General features: G+C 42.1%; 2 protein-coding genes across 16 annotated transcripts in view; both read left to right on the top strand.

Annotated features, from left to right (window-relative positions):
- PACSIN2 (protein kinase C and casein kinase substrate in neurons 2) overlaps positions 1-6,577 on the top strand; it is a 52,902-nt gene extending 46,325 nt beyond the window's left edge. Inside the window, exons 9-11 of one of the 3 annotated variants that reach the window (XM_083615818.1) lie at positions 1,990-2,103; positions 2,645-2,841; positions 4,451-6,577. In XM_083615818.1, the coding sequence (XP_083471944.1) occupies positions 1,990-2,103; positions 2,645-2,841; positions 4,451-4,563 (424 nt within the window). In that variant the 3' untranslated portion in view covers positions 4,564-6,577. Of the gene's footprint in view, positions 1-1,986; positions 2,104-2,644; positions 2,842-4,450 lie in introns of all 3 variants that reach the window. The other 2 variants (XM_083615817.1, XM_083615819.1) reach the window with 2 other exon arrangements.
- Positions 6,578-9,317: 2,740 nt separating this feature from the next.
- Positions 9,318-16,722, top strand: part of ARFGAP3 (ARF GTPase activating protein 3) — a 31,610-nt gene continuing 24,205 nt past the window's right edge. For 8 of the 13 annotated variants that reach the window (XM_083615726.1, XM_083615724.1, XM_083615727.1 and 5 more), the window contains exons 1-4: positions 9,382-9,572; positions 12,764-12,882; positions 14,320-14,392; positions 15,254-15,385. In XM_083615726.1, coding sequence (XP_083471852.1) covers positions 9,504-9,572; positions 12,764-12,882; positions 14,320-14,392; positions 15,254-15,385 — 393 coding nt within the window. In that variant the 5' untranslated portion in view covers positions 9,382-9,503. Of the gene's footprint in view, positions 9,573-12,763; positions 12,883-14,319; positions 14,393-15,253; positions 15,386-16,722 lie in introns of all 13 variants that reach the window. The other 5 variants (XM_083615725.1, XM_083615735.1, XM_083615731.1 and 2 more) reach the window with 3 other exon arrangements.

Genomic DNA, 16,722 nt, shown 5'->3' with positions numbered 1-16,722 from the left:
TTCCCTAGTCTTTTATTTTTAAGAATTCTTTCATGTTTTTTTGCCACATGTGTTTCCTGTATACAAATTACCGTATTTTTCGCTCTATAAGACGCACCAGACCACAAGACACACCTAGTTTTTGGAGGAGGAAAACAAGAAAAAAATATTCTGAATCTCAGAAGCCAGAACAACAAGAGGGATCACTGTTTTCTTCACCGTCTCCTCCAGGGCTTGGGTCTTTATCCTTACCTCTCCCAATTGGCCTTTTAATTCTGCCACTGATTTATCAATTTTTCTATCCATTTTATCAAATTTACTATCCAAGATTTTTTCAGTATCTTTTATATCTTTCCGAATATCTGCCAGTATCTCTGCAATGTCTATTCTGGGCTCTTCCTGTTTTGAATTCCTCCTGTCTGTTCTCTTCAGCTGCCCATTCAGCCTAATCCAATTCTTAAAGTCACAACCACCAATAAAAAAATAGTCCTCAGGATCCAAAATTATTAAAGAACCCCCCTCTTCGGTCTCTTCAATGACCTAATCCTCAGTAATGATATCAGTGTACACCAGCAGATCTCAGTTCCCTCAGATTTAAAGCCGCGTCTCCCAATGCGTCAGGATCAAGCAACAAATATTGCACGTCCAGAAATAAAAAGTAAATTTCACGGGCAAGTCTCTTATTCAAGCCCTTTGGGAAATTATAGCGGCAGAATGCTGGTTTGTTAGTCTTTCTCCATTTCCATTATCCAGTCACTTTCGCCAAAGCCGCCAGGGTTTCCACCCCCCTCAGTGCTTTCAAGCTGTTTCTTAATCCCGTAACTTTTTGTTGCAACACTGAAACAAACTTTCAATTCTTCTGAGTGTCTTTATATAGCTATTTCCCCCCTTCCCCAAAGGGCTGATGGGGGCTAGCTATTATAGCCACTTGTCTCCGGTTTGTAGCTAAAGCACTGATATACTTTCAGTTTTGTAGTAGAAAACTTAATGCGTCATTTTCTCGTCAGCAGTGAGACGGACTCCCTGTTTGCGTCTCAAAAGCTCTCCGAATTCCTTCTTTTGCCAAATAAGTCCAAATTTTCTCCACTTGCCTTCGGATTATCTTTTAATGTCGGGAAATGTCAGCTGCCTTTTGCCATCGGAACTAGAGGTTTCACTCAGCAGAAGTAGCGAGTAGACCCCCTTTCACCCGCGCCTCCATCCCCTCGGGTTTCCGAACCTTTTTACGGGTCCGTCTGCCTTTGGGGAGATACGCCAGGGGTGCTGCTGGGTCCCCAGACCCAAAACTCCCTTTTGGGTTTTTTACCGGAGCTCACAGTGCGCTCGTGAAACTCCAGTCTTCTGCTAAGCTCGGATTTTCCCCAAGAGGCTAAATCCGCGTCCGAAATGGCTCCTGCAGCCGACAGGAAGTCAGGACATCCATACGTTTTATTTTCCATTCTACTTCCTGATTCACCAACATAGAAAATTGTGGAACGTTTTGATAGTTTGTTTTATTTGTTCATCTTTTGGTTTTAATGTTAATTTTTTCTCATTTTCCACAAGATGGGCTTGTCTGATTGGTAAGTGACTTCGGAATGTAAACATGCACTGTAACCTTTAAAATGGTATTAATTGCTGTACTTTTTAGAGTCCTTGCTATCAAGACTGATTTGGAGTGCACGGCCCACATTGTGCACTCCATACTTCCCTGGCTAGCGCTAACTACGATTTGATGTGAATCAGAATCAATGTATCCATTCTTATTGCTAAGCATTATATGCTCAGAAACTGGGATCCTAGGCTAGCTTCTATAGTGGCACTTGTGACACGGAATCTGAAGTGTCTCTGTAGCGAAATAAGTTGGAAATGGCTTTGGCAGAAGGGGAGACGTGTTTCAGTTTTAAGTAAGTGTTGGGAAGGTAAGCCATCCAAAGAGAAGGATGTGCATGGCTCTGTTCTTAATTGCATGTATATTGACTCCGTGAAATGGCAGGGTCACCTTCATGATTTTTCTCTCCCAAATAGCAGTGTTAGTGTTCCGGGTGACACAGTGCAGTCAGTTCAGTCAAGTTACAATCCCTTTGAAGATGAAGAGGATACTGGAAGTACTGTCAGTGAAAAGGAGGACAATAAAATCAAAAAGTTGGTGAAAGACGGTTCTCAAACTGTTTTTTATACTTACACTTTTCCTATCCAGGGTTTCCAACTCCGGGTTTCTACAAAAGCCTTATGTTGCACAATGCATGAAGTCCTTGTTGAACGGTTATTTTGTTGCAAACCCGCCCGACTAACCTCCCAATGCTCTGTCACTGTTTTGTTTTCTGGTTGGTTTTCCTTCACTGGTTCCACAAATATTAACTGTGGTCATGTGCTTTGAAACTACTGCTGGATCTTTGCTACTGGCTGTGCTCACTAGGTGTTCCCCCCTCCCCTTTCTCACCGTTTCACGTTTCCCCCTCAAATGAACATGTTGGCCTTGATGTTTCTCTTGGTGGTCCATAACCTCTATGTTCACTCTTATTGTCTCTAAGGGCACTGCGATGTGAAAAGGGGCAAAGCACAGCATTGCTAAGCAGGTGCCCAGAAGTAGCTTGGCAAGGGGTGGGGTATCTAGAATTGATATCACACCTCCTGCCAAGCTACTTGTATCAGGGAAGCTAACAGAATTTTTCCGTGTGTTTAGTGTTAGCAGCTCGGAGAAAAACCAAAGTTACTCTGCGGACTGGTCCGATGAGGAGACCAACAATCCTTTTTCATCCAATGATGCTCCAGCAGAAACAAATCCATTTGATGACGATACACCCCCTACGATGGAAGTTAGAGTACGGGCATTGTATGACTATGAAGGTCAAGAGCTTGATGAACTCAGTTTCAAGACTGGTAAATACCCTTTACTCTTTTTTCTGCCCTAAAAAGGTGCAAGGCAGGATTGGCCCCAAACATTTTGCTGCCTGAAACAGAAGAGCAAATGGCAAAGGTACATAAGAGTCAATGCCAGCCGCAAGCATCTCTAAGACCATAAGAGCCTGGCTGCAGGATCAGACCAAGGACCCATCCAGTCCAGCATTCTGTTCTCACATTGGCCAACCTAAGGAAAGCCTGCAAGCAGGACTGTTAGGCAGCCTCCCTCACCACTTGGGATATTGCCTCTGACAGGGAAGGTCCAACGTTAGCCTTGGTAACCTTAACTCTCATGAATTGGTCTGATCGCCAACTTAAACCCACCCAAGTTTGTGGACAACACTACAATTTGTGGAACCATATTCCCCAGTTTTTGTGGTGTGAAGAAGTATTCCATTTTGAATCTCCCACCCTTCTGCTTCATGAAATGTCTGCAAGTTCTAGTAAAGAAAACTTTCTCCACCCCATACATAATTTGATATACAGTGGTACCTCGGGTTACAGACACTTCAGGTTACAGACTCTGCTAACCCAGAAACAGTACCTCGGGTTAAGAACTTTGCTTCAGGATGAGAACAGAAATCGTGCTCCGGCGGCAGCGGGAGGCCCCATTAGCTAAAGTGGTGTCTCAGGTTAAGAACAGTTTCAAATTAAGAATGGACCTCCGGAATGAATTAAGTTCTTAACCCGAGGTACCACTGTACCTCTATCATGTCCTTCATTACTCGTCCTTTCCCTAAAACAAAGCTCCCAAATGTTTTAAGCTTTCCTCACAGGGGATCATTTGGGTTGCCCATTTCTGAGCCCTTTTCACTTCTACAGTATCCTTTATCAGATTAAATGCCAGTAGTCAAAGTGCATTTGCATTATGATCTTGCCAGTTTTGTTTTCAATCCTGTTCCATGGTATTCACCTTTTTACAGCTGCGGCACACAGGACCAAAATCTTAATAGCACTTCCTGATCCTGGTCAGTCACTGCCACTTTGTACCCCATGAGTGTATATGTGATGTTAGGATTTTTTGCCCCAATGGGCATCACTTACTACTTGTTTACTTTTAATTTCATTTCCTATTATACTGCCCATTCACTCAGTTTGGAGAGCTCCATTTTTCTAGGGGATTTAAACCTGCTCTGCAACCTTCTTATCCCAGGCTGTCCAGAAACATTTCCCGAAAAATATTTCCCTAAAAAAATCAAACCCCCCCCCCCAAGATCACTGTCTTATACAGCTGTGTCTGTCTAGCTAGCCCTGCACTCAGAACTGGTAGCAACTAATTTCCCTGATATCCCTGATTCCCTGAGACCAGCAGGTATAAGGCAGTTTATAAAATCAATAAATAATAATAATAAATGATGATATCTGGTGTTTTTTATCCAGTTAACATGGTGCTTCAATGGATGCTTTGATTATTACTATTTTTGAAGGGATGGGAGGAGCAATGTAATAAAACCCATATTTCTAATGCTATGATGCTTATTGGGGCGAAGAGGCAGTACTGTTACTGCAATGGGAAGACCCATTTTCCTCAAACACTCCAGGGGAGTAGCTATTTTTGGGGTTCTGAAATTACTTTCTCTCTTCACAGGGGAAGAGCTAACTAAAATAGAAGATGAAGATGAACAGGGTTGGTGCAAAGGCCGCTTGGACAATGGACAAGTTGGACTCTATCCCGCAAACTATGTTGAGGCAATCCAGTGACAAAGAATTGTATAGAAGTGCTGTAGTAATTGTCAGTCAGTATGAATTTGGTGGCCCGCCATGAAGAGAACTGAAATGTGTTGAAATTGTATATATTTCCTTTAATGCAAATGAATGATGGATTGAAATATGTGTTCCCAGGGGACAAGATAACAATTCAGACTGAAACTGGGAAAGGTTGGCAGCTTATGCACAGCACAAAATAACCAGGCCAGAGTGGAAATTTAGTTGGCAAGAAAATGATATTCTTAGAACTTTTTGCCAATTTACTGTTTTATCATGCCTTATGTATAGTTTCAAATTTGCTACTGCCTCAGTACCAGTTTTCTGGGTGGTAGCTTGCATTGATTCTTGTTTAAATCACTTCTTTTAAGTGACCTATAATAATTTGCAATAAATTGCAACTTGTTTTTTTAATTGCAATTTTTTATTTGTTCTTAGCAATATTTGAAAGATGCATTTTTTTAATTTAAAGACTATGTAGCCTGCCATCTTTTCATGCCTGAGTCATCTACTACTACTTAAGTTATGAATTTGATTATTCCTCAGTTTACATTGTACTGTTAACTTTTCCATGCCTTAATGGTGTAAAATGCCAAATTGGGTCTGTTACATAACATTGTAGCATACTGTCTGCAAATGTTAGTTTGGGTTTCTGGAATGCCATTGATGCATTTTGGCACCAGAAACATGAATTTTCCAAATTACGACTTCCAAGTGGATTTCTAAAAGTATAATATTTAAACCTATTTCCATCATATTCTTGCTGAGAAATTTACATTTTGCAAGATGTTAATGATTTTGTGCAATTTGGAAACGTCTACGGAGATTATTTTTTCAAGCAAAAGACTGTAAAATAGATTAATGCTTTTTTTATTGAGATGCTCTTTAAGTTGTGCACATGTGTATATATAATTTGATATTCAAATGTTTAAAGAGCATATCCTTATTAGCCAGCCTATTGTCTATGCATTAGATTTAAGGTGGAGTCCAGCACGAGTAAATGTGAGTTTGCTATCCATGTCAGTGGGACGTTGCAGCTTTAGAGCAAGCCATTTAAATTATAACATATTTAAATTGTGCTTTGACAGTGCTTACTCATTTAAACATAAAGTAGATCAGCTGCTCAACCCAGTGCACTGTGGATGTAGTAGCTGGGAGGGATTGTCATAAGGATATAGGAGCCCAGTTTTGACCCTCTTCTATATGGAGTGATTTCCGGAGGAAGAGACCTGCATGCACGCATGCACACATAATACGTCCCTGTCCACCCCAATCTCCCTTTACTTGATGGAGGTGGAACAGTGAGGGCTGCCTGGGGAGTTGCAAGGTACGCACAAGATTCCCACTCCTTGTAAAGGCATCGGGGGGGGGGGGAGAAGACCAGTCTTCCGCTATGCATTCCTGGGATCCTTCTGTGGGCCCTGCATCCACAGTACACTGGAGTGAGGCCTAAGTATTATGTGACTTTGATTCTTAAATAAGATGAACATAGTAGTTACATCCTAATATTAATATTTGTAGGTAGAATCGTGGCTCCAAATATAAACTCGCAGTAGCCCCACTGTGGATTATTGTAGCAGAACACTGTAAAATCTACTTGTTTGAAATTGCAAATCAACTGTAAAAGCGTGAAATTGTATACATTTGTAGGAGATCAAATAGCTGGATTGTGAACATGTTGGAACAAGTTGCTTTATAGAAAATCTAAATCTTATCCGATAAGTAGAAATGCTATTTTAGGGAACTACACTGTAATTGAAATAACTTTTTGGCAATTAAAATGCTGTAAGTGCTCCTGGTATTACATTCGCTTTTGGAGATCAATATATTTATTAACATATGAAGTTCAATTGTATAAGGTTCAGTATTGGATCGCTGCCATCATAATATTCCAGCATAATTGTTCATGAACAGTAGATTTGCCACAAGTGGTGAAAAATAAGTCTGGAGTATTTTTCTGTATAGCACACTATTTTAAAAATAATAAAATCTTAAATATGCTGAACACAAATTTACTGTGAAAGTACTTCTCTCTCTCTCTCTTTACTGAAAGCGCTGTATTTTCTGTTTGTTGCACTTTGAGATAAATAGTCAAAAATTACTGTTTGGTATATGCATAATGATAAGTAGAAGTACTATTTGTCCCAGCAATGCACACATGATTTTGGCTAACATGAGACTGAAGAAAGTTGCAGTCCTGTCCTCCAGCTATCAAAGTATGCCTACAAAAGGAGTCAAATATACTTTGGAAGAAATGCTCAAAATGCAGAATAGGCAAAGTGCAGACCCATTACACTAGGCAAGCGTAGAACAAAATTTATTTATGTTCAGGCATGAATATATTGAGATAAAACAAATGCTGAATAAAGGAATGCTGAACAACAACAAATCAGTTCCCCTAAAAGGTTTGGTTGTGGACAGGGGTGAAAATAAGTCAAGGCACTATTACAGAGAAGGCCCTGTCCCAGTCACCAATCAGGGAGCCTGCCTTAACAGTGGGACCACAATATCCTGCTGATCTCCTTTACAACCATATAAACCAGCAAATGAGATACTAGTGTGGCTGTCAGTTTTGTTATTTCCCAGGTGCTTCAGGTGGATTCTGCCTCTTTTCAAAATGAAACAAAACCAGGCAAGTCCCTTTCTATGCATATGTTAACCCAGCACTTTATTTTTCAAAACGTGAACTCCTTAAGCAATTGCAAAACTGCTTTAGAGATGCAGACTTTGTTCTCCAATGTGCTGCAGGAATAGCTTAAGTGATGCTCTCTAGATGATACAAAAATTTTTTTTCCCCTTCCAGTAGCACCTTAAAGACCAACTAAGTTAGTTCTTGGTATGAGCTTTCGTGTGCATGCACACTTCTTCTGACTTAGTTGGTCTTTAAGGTGCTACTGGAAGGAAATTTTTTTTTTTTGTTTTGACTATGGCAGACCAACACGGCTACCTATCTGTCTCTAGATGATGTTGGACTCCAATGCCCTAACCTTTAGCCATGCTGGATGGAGCTGATAGGAGCCCAGTATCTGGAAGGCACCATCCCAGTGCTAACCACTTAACTCAGGTCGACTCTTCCCATGTTTAAACTGACCCATGCTAAATAGTTGCAGGAACGGTTTTCAAAGCTCGACCCATTGTTTTCTCCTGCTCCAGAGGGTGGGACCCAAACCAATGGCTTCAAGTTACAAGAACAGAGGTTCAGACTAAGCATCTGAAAGAACTTTCTGACGGTAAGAGCTCTTTGACAGTGGAACAGACTCCCTCGGAAGGTGGTGGACTCTCCTTTCATGGATGTTTTGAAGCAGGCGGTTGGACTAGATGACCCTCAGGGTCCCTTCCAACCATACAATTCTGGCTTTTATTTAACATCCATAGTGCACTTACAAACCACACTTAGGACTCGAAATGTTGTGTCCTCATCCTATCTACCCAATTAACTATCAAGAGGGAGGGTAGCAGTTTTGTAACTCCTCCTGATGCTCAAGACACAGCAGGAAATAGCACAGCATGCCAGAAGTATCTCAATGCTACCTCAAGCAGCTGCTGTTTAGAATCCCTGTGGAGCTAGTGTTGCAATCGCATTGCACTTTGATACAGACACGCTGATCATCAGCATGTGGACTCCAAAGGTTGACTCCAACAGCAGCAGATACAACAAGCATAATATGTTGTGGAGCTGAATAATTTTTTACTGGCCCAACCCTGAAAGTGGATTTGATAGCTCCTAAAAACGAACCTATTTCCAAGTGGTTTCTAAATGAGCCAATTCTTTATGCCCAATAGTTTTAATGAATTGATAGCCCATTTGATAAGTAAGAGTCTACCGTGGGGGAAAAACAAAGTTGACTTTTAAATTTTTCAGGTACTGTAGAGAGATTTTTTTTGGAGGGTAGACCAGACAGGCCTCCATCCCTTGACCAGTCAGTGTCAGATTACCAAATAGGCAGCAGCTTTTCAGGAGCCCTGCAGCTATGGGTCAAAATAATACTGATCTAGACAGAAAATTACAATTGAGCTTCAAAATCCAAAAATTCATTAAGAGTTAATTTGTGAGGGGCCCTCTGAGATTTCGGCTGGCTAGGGACCTCCACAGAGTTTGGCCCTGGGCCCAGCCAGCTTCTTTTTAGTTGCAGGTCATATCACATCCTGCTTCTTCTCTAATTGGCAAGGAGAAACGAAGCCCTACATGAAACCCGTTAGGGTTCTTCCCCCTTCCTCCCAAGCCTTCGCTTGTTTTTCATGTAGGTAAACAACAAAAGAGCCCTCCAGCAACTCCCTTCCTCTTAATTTCTGAGGACTTGAGGAAGGGGCTGAAATCTTGAATGTTTTAGGTACCTTGAGGCAAACCTTCAACCAGTTATTTCTCCGCTCCCCGACCCTCCAAAAAAGAGCACCTTTATTTTCTTGGCTCAGGAAACTATTTTAAAAAAGATACTTTGTATTGGGTATAAACTTTTCGCATCTCCTTTGAGGATCATCAATGAAATGTGAGAAAAAGAAACGGGCATTGGTCCCTTTCCGTTCACTTGTTGAGCGTTCACACGTATATCCGTGTCGCCTTCATTCGCGTGTCTCCTTTGTATCCTTTCCCCCCTCCTCCTCCTCGCATTAACCCTCTCCGCGCCCCGCCGCCCTGGGCCCCGGCTCGAGGCGAAAGGAAACCCCGCCCTCCCGGTCGCCTAGGCAACGCCAAAGCGCCCAACCGGCTCGCGGGAAGGAAGCCCCGCCCCGCTTCCCGGCCTTCCCAATCGGCGCCCAACAAATCAGCCCTTCCCCGCGACGCTCCTCCGCGGAGCGTGCGTGGCGCCGCGTGGAGGCCCCGCCCCGTTGGCGGGAGCGTGCGAGGCGCGCGCGCGGGTTGGCCTCCCTCCGTGGCGCTTGAGGCGGCGCTTCGTGAGGCGGCTTGGTCGTCGCCTGCGGGTCTGCCGAGAGGAAGGATGTGCGAGCCCAGCAAGCAGGACATCGGCGCCGTTTTCCGGAGGCTCCGCGCCGTCCCCACCAACAAGGTAAGCAAGCGGGGCGAAGGAGGGAGGCGGGCTTCTCCTCTCCGCTGACACGTCGCGCCTCCGCCGCCTCCCGGCCCGGCCGCGTCTCCGGGAGCTTCGTGCTTCCCGTCTGGTTGTTCACTTTTGCCCGCCGCCCTGGAGCCGAGGATTTCGGGCCGCCGCTTCGCCGCGCGGAGAGGCCGGGCAAAAGCACAGCGCGCGCCAGGAGAACAAGATCCCACGGAGATCGTGATCCTCGTCGTGGTTTCGCACCTTCTGTGGCCATCGCCCCCCCCCTCCGTGCTTTCCGATCTCCCTCCCCGAAATCTTTGCGCTTGCGATCCTAACACCCCGAGGTACGCAGGGAGCAAGCTCCGTCCGATTAGGCGGGGCTTGCTTTCGCGTAGACGTGGCCAGATTCGTTTCTCTTTTATTTTTTGCATTTGTTTATTTATTGCCTTGGTCTCCCAAAGAGCTCAAAAGTGGTGCACGTGGCCCTCCTCCTCCTCCTCCCGCTCCCCCCATTTCGTCGTCACAACAACCCTGTGAGGTCGGTCAGGCTAAGAGAGGGAGGCTGGCCCAAGATCAGATCACCCAGTGAGCTTCATAGATGATGTGGGGATTGGAACCCAGGTCTCCCTCTTGCAAAGGACTTCATTTCTAGGGACTTGAGGAAGGGGCTAAAATCTTTAAGGGTTTTGCTGCATTCTTTTGCAGACAGACTTTGGATGAGTTGCTTCCAGCTTTCTTTTTTCTGCTGCCCAAGGCCAAACGCAAAAGAAAAAAGGGCACATTGATTTACTTGAATCAAGTATGGGGAAACTGGGAAACATAGGGACAGCTGTGTAGGTAGATGTGTCCTTCCTGATTTATATCCATCCATGTATTGTGGAGCTGACGTTGTGCATCTCCTTCCTGCCCAGAACTCCTCACTCCTTTTTCTGTGCTGGAATTCATGGTCAAGGTTCTGTCTGCCTTGTCACTGTTGGCAATATTCCTTTAAAGCACAGCATGGAAGGGAGTGAAAACTGATGAGGTGGCTTAGGAACTAGGGCTGTAGTTGATTTTGTCTTTTCCATTTTCTTCTTGGTGAAGAGTGAGTCAGTGACCTTTCAGAATAGGAGGAGCACTGTAATGTGGGCTTTTCCAACAGGCAGTTATTTCTGCGTATTTTCTTCATGTAATTTTGTTTGCTCATTCCTGCACACTCTGACATGACTGTATAATTTTATAATGATCGGTTACAGTGCCCAAAGTCAAGTTACTTTATCTTCTGTTCTGATGGTTTGTGGAAATATGAGTAAAACAGCATGTTCATTTCAAGCAGTAATTCTGAAGTTGTTCTGATTTATAACAGATTAATCTACATGGGTGATGAAATCATCTTATAAGATGATGAAATAGAAATGCTGCAGGGCAAACAGGTTTAGGCAAATTGGTTGCTGGCAAGTGGGCTAGCTAGCTGAAAATAATTACTGCTCTGTTATAGCTCTTTAGTGATATGTAGATATGATCTTCAGGTTCACAAAGTTCAAATGTTGGATTATAAGGCCACTGTTACTTCAGTCAAGTGGTTTTGAGGTAGCTGTGTGTGGACATGATCATAACAAGGAGGATTTGGAATTTAGAGGCTGCCAAATGAATAAAAGTAACATGTTCTTCTGGTACCTTGGTAGGTGCTCTGAAGTCTTACAGTTTAAAAACTAGGTTGTATATTGTTCTGGATCATATTAATGTTTGTTAATGGGTCTGTTCATGTGCACATGTTAGGAGGTGTCAGATGGTGACAGTTATCCTAGTGAATGTTTTTTGTTTGTATAAATCAGAGTGGATATCAATTCTATGTATAGTAATTTGGAGAATGCCTACTGTGTTCTAGATGCTTAACTCCCAGTTAAGTGTGCATAGAATTGCAGCCCTAGACATGTTGGGCTTCTTTTGTACAGTGTTCTGATAGGTGACCTAATAAAGAGATAGACCATATAGTCGGAAGCAGCTAGGTGACGGTCTTCCACCTGCAGGTACAGTGTTAGAAACTCAGATATATAAACTAGGTGCCAAGTGGCTCCTTAAACCAAGATTACAGTCGTCAAAACGGAATGTCTAATAGCCATTTTTAGGCAAGACGGCTCTAAAGTCTCATTTTTCAAATGATAGACTGACTGTGATTGATTATTAGTTAAGGTAGGTAAAGGTAAAGGATCCCTAGACGGTTTAAGTCAAGTCCAATTCGACTATGGGGTGCGGCACTCAACTCCGCTTTCAGGCCGAGGGGGCCAGGGTTTGTTGCAGGCAGCTTTCTGGGTCATGTGGCGAAGATGACTAAACTGTTTCCAGCTCATGGAGCACCATGATGAGTGCCAGAGCGCATGGAAACACTTTAACGTCCTGCTGCGGTGGTACATATTTATCTCCATGCACTGGTATGCTTTCAAACTGCTAGACTGGCAGGAGCTGGGACAAAACAACAGGAGCTCACCCTGTCACACAGATTCGAACTGCCAACCTTATGGTCAGCAAGCCCAAGAGGCTCAGTAGTTTAGACCACAGCACTACCTGTGTATCCATCAGTTAAACATCTGGCTAATTAAGATGGAAACCTTGAGCTAGGTTAAGAGCATTGAGAACCTGAAGACAAGTCACTTGATTCAAGGACAGTCCTCATATATATTGGCCTATCCCTACCTATTTTTCTTAATGGTGACACAGACCATTCATAACATGAGAATATTCTTCACAACTGTGAGCTGGGCAGTTGGGTGGGGTAATTGAAGACAACAACTATAATGTTGTTCACTGCTCCCGCTCAGGCTGAACAGAAAAAAGTATTTTGGTTCCTGAAATTTATTCAGATTGTGCAGATAAAATATAACTGATAGAATTCTACAGGATGGAGTATTAGTGTGTGAAAACAGGCAAGATCCAAGGATCCCCAGGCATGCACCTCCAGGTGGTAGAGATGTCAGGCACCACCCTGGCACCCAGGAACCTTCACTTGGTCAAAGTGGCTGATAGGTCCAAAATGTGCCTGCTGCCCAGTTAATTTCAAAGACTGCAGGTGCACTAGAAGTTACATCAAGGCAACCAACTTTTTGCCTTACTTCAGCTCATTTGCTGGAGTAATTTAGAGCTATTTATTCTGCAGGTCTCACACTGTGGTTCAGATGCTTACTTGTCACTATATGCTATACACTTTTTGTATTGTTTTCTAGATATGCTTCGACTGTGGAGCGAAAAACCCAAGCTGGGCAAGCATAACATATGGTGTTTTCCTGTGTATTGACTGCTCAGGGACTCATCGATCACTTGGGGTTCACTTGACTTTCGTTCGGTAAGGAATTTGCATGCTGTTTTTGGATTGAGGATGCTTTTTCTGTGTTACTGCATTTGTCTGACTTTCTCCCATTTGTCTGACTTTCTCCCATATTTGTAAGTAAAAGGATTGTTCATCTTGTGTGCCTCTTTTATAAGGATGGTATCCAACACGGCCCTTCTGCTGACAGAAGGCACCTGTCGTCAAAACAGGGGAGGGAGGCAATTTTCAGATTTTCAGCAATGTCTTCCCTCCGCTGCTGCCTCTAGCGCCACCATAAATCTACTCTGGAGGGCCTTCTGTTGACAGAGGGAAAGCATTGAATCCCACCCTCAGAATGCTACTTTGGCATCAGTAGTAGATACAGGAGAATTTCTTTGGTGTGGTTCCCAAGGAGTGGTTAAGATCTGAAAATTGCTCTTTCAATATCAGACAATCGCCTTTTGGACCAGAGCTGAAATTCTGGATATGGTTTAACCTGGCTTTTGTTGTGCTGACTCTTACTGCTTTTATCCCCTCCTAGTGGTGCAACAATGAAACTGCTAGAACAGTTGTAAAGCTAAGCAGAGACCACTATAGTTTCAAATAGGATGGGGCACCACTTGCTGGGATCAGACTAGATGAGCCTTGGTGTGCCCTTCCAACTCTACAATTCTATGGTGATATTGTGTTAACTGTTTTAAATCGTTTCTTGGATAGTCTGAAACAGTGGGGTCTAAATTATATAAACATACTTCTTTTGAAATTATTGGATTTTTCCATTTTACCATTGAGATGAAACGTTTATATTTTTATTAAATTGAAGTGGTTTTAAATATAAACAAAGATTTGATTGCCTTCAGCTTTACTGTGAATGTTGCCGTCTGGGGGTTGTGCATTAGAAAACTGCAATCATGTGTTTACATTTTAGAACTTAGCATTTATGAGTCATATATCTGATACTGAATATCACAATCTTTATTTACGTTAGCAACCAATCCCCTGTGTCATGTTGGTGGTTGAGCTTCATACTTTGAATACTGAACATTAGAACAGCTTTCCTAAAGATTGGTTGGTTCTGTTTACAGGCGCTAGAATGCCAGAAGTATAAATGGAAGTTTCCCTTTTTAGATGACTGTGCCACATAATTGGCAATTTTGTATTTTGGCTTTAAAGACTGAATTTTTTTAAAAAAGTAATTCATCTGAATTACTTTTTACATGGCATATACAGCCATGGGAAAAAGAAAGTGCACCCTCTTTGAATTCTGTGGTTTTATCTGTGAGCACATAATAACAATAATCTGTTCCTTAGCAGGTCTAAAAAATAGGTAAATACAATCTCAGATGAACAACAACACATGACATATTACACAGTGTCATGATTTATTTAACAACAACAAAAAAGTTTTGCTTCTAGATTTTGTTTGGAAATAATGGTTAGTTCTCAATTTTTTCTTATTTTTTATTTTGGTAGGTCTACAGAATTAGATTCTAACTGGTCATGGTTTCAGCTGAGATGTATGCAAGTTGGAGGAAATGCTAATGCTGTAAGTTTATTTGAGAAGTTGAGTTTTTACTCGCTGAACTGTTTCACATCATTCATGTTTTGCAGAAGCTCTCTGTCTCTCTGTGTGTTATTTTTGTGAGTGCAAAAGCTGCATTTTTAAATTTACACCTGAGTGGTTAACCTGCAGCCCTTCAGATGTTACTGGGCTAAATTCCCACCAGTCCCAGTCAGTGGTCCAGCAGCATCTGGAAAACCACAGATTAGTCACCCTTGATTTATGTATATAATTCTACCCCATTTATTTAACCACGAAGTGTTCCCAGAACAGCAAGCAATACTGTACTGAACACAAAATTCTGCTTCTGAGAATCCTGTCTTCTTTCTTTGTTTACAAGCAGGTTTCTATTCCTTATGGATGGAAACATATGCTTGAAAATGTATGAACAATGCCTGCTAAAATCTGGGGTTGTTTTCTCATTGGTATGGGGTTAGGGCTTCCGTGTTCTAGAAAAACCAGAATACATTATGCAAAACATCAACTGCAGAATCAGAAACTGTAATTTTAGCATGTTGCTCTCATTAACTTTGTTTTCTTGCTAAAATCTTATTTCTTTTCTTTTTTGGCTAACCTGTATTTGGTTGACCAATTTGGTTGATTTGATGTTTGAATATTTGATATTTGAATTTACAGTCAGATGGAAAATATGTAAATGCTATAGAAAAATGCTACAACTTTCATCTCATTGCATACATACAAGTATTCTTGATAGTGTTCACCCACCCTAACATAGCATAGCCCAAACATAAAATACATTTGCTTTAACTTAAAGTAATAGACCCACCCTCAAATGCTTTTAAAAATACTCACATTGTCTTTCTTTAATATACTCTTTTTTTGTAGTCTGCATTTTTCCACCAACATGGTTGCACTACAACTGACACGAATGCTAAGTATAGCAGCCGTGCTGCTCAGCTTTACAGGGAAAAAATTAAGTCGCTTGCAGCTCAGGCAACCCGGAAGTATGGTACTGATGTAAGTGATCTGTACTCTACCTTATTCATTGATTCTTGTTTTTACTTGTTTTACTTTCTTGTTAGACCACTGTTGTATTTCCAGGAAATCTAATGTTTATAAAGCTGACATGGTGTTCAGACATTTGCTTAGCTCTTTAAGAATGTTGCAATAATGAGGAAAGATGGAAGATGCTGTATCAATTAATATCATGGCTTCCATCATCTCTTTGGTGCATTCTGTCACCTCTGTAGCATTTAGGCATAGTTCTGGCACCTCTTTTTCTAGAAAAAAGTCCCTGATTAATATTAATCACTTAAATTGTATTTCCAGTGTGCTTTGCATTCCTGAACAGATTATTACAGAAAATTAGCAGGGCGGGGGGAACCCCACTACCATATTTTCACTGAAATGAAATATTTTTGGCCCCAATTATCAGCCTGTCATCACTTGGCATGCTGCCTTACTGCACCAAGTACAATCTTGTTCATCGTACAGTTTCACCAAAGTTGCAGAAGTGTTTATGTTGGGGTACAGTACCTGTATAATTAATACATTACCTGTGCAATCAGAGGAGGTTTAATATGTTCACCAACATAAAGTGTGACCAAGAGGTTCACTGATTTCGTATGAACTGTGAAACATATTTTATAAAAGTCAAAATTAGTTTTACAAATGGATATGAGATTTTTAAAATTTTGAAACATCTAGCATTATTTTTGTACAAGTAGAATGGAGTTCTGTTAGTTCAGTGGGAATTTACCTTTCTCTGCATACCTCCAGTCACTCCCAAAATCTTCTCTGGAGGGTTGGAATGAGAATGAGAGGAAGATGAAGTCCTGTGGCACAAGTGGAAGTCAATTCAAGCAACATTGAATTGCACCCTAAGCAGCGTTCAAAATTCACCAGGCGCATTGCACCTGCCTATTGGCCACTTGTGACCAAGTGAAGATGCCCGGGCGGCAGGATGGCACATGGTGTCTCCACCATCTGGAGGTGCATGCCTGGGGATCCCTGGGTCTGGACTGTTTTCACACACAATCAGAATGAATTTCAGGAACCAAAAAGTTGTATGGAAAAATATGACTTTGAAGCCATCCAGCCCTGAAATGACTGTCACTTGGTTTAAGGAGCCATTTGGCATCTAGCTTATAGATCTGAGTTTCTAACACTGACTTAGGTCTTGCAGCCCTTGAAAAAGTAGCTACCTAATCTTTACTGCAGAGGTATGAAATCTTTTTCTGTCTAAGGGCCCTCATTCCTTCTTGGTCAAATTTTTGGAGGCTGCGTAGAAAAGTGGGCAATAAATGTCAGTCTGACCTTTGTACAGTAGGCTGTGTTCCAGCCCTGCAAGCCAG

This window comes from Podarcis filfolensis (genome assembly GCF_964270895.1).
Source record: "Podarcis filfolensis genome assembly, chromosome: 5".
Taxonomy (NCBI): domain Eukaryota; kingdom Metazoa; phylum Chordata; class Lepidosauria; order Squamata; family Lacertidae; genus Podarcis; species Podarcis filfolensis.
This window is presented reverse-complemented; position numbering and strand designations above follow the sequence as displayed.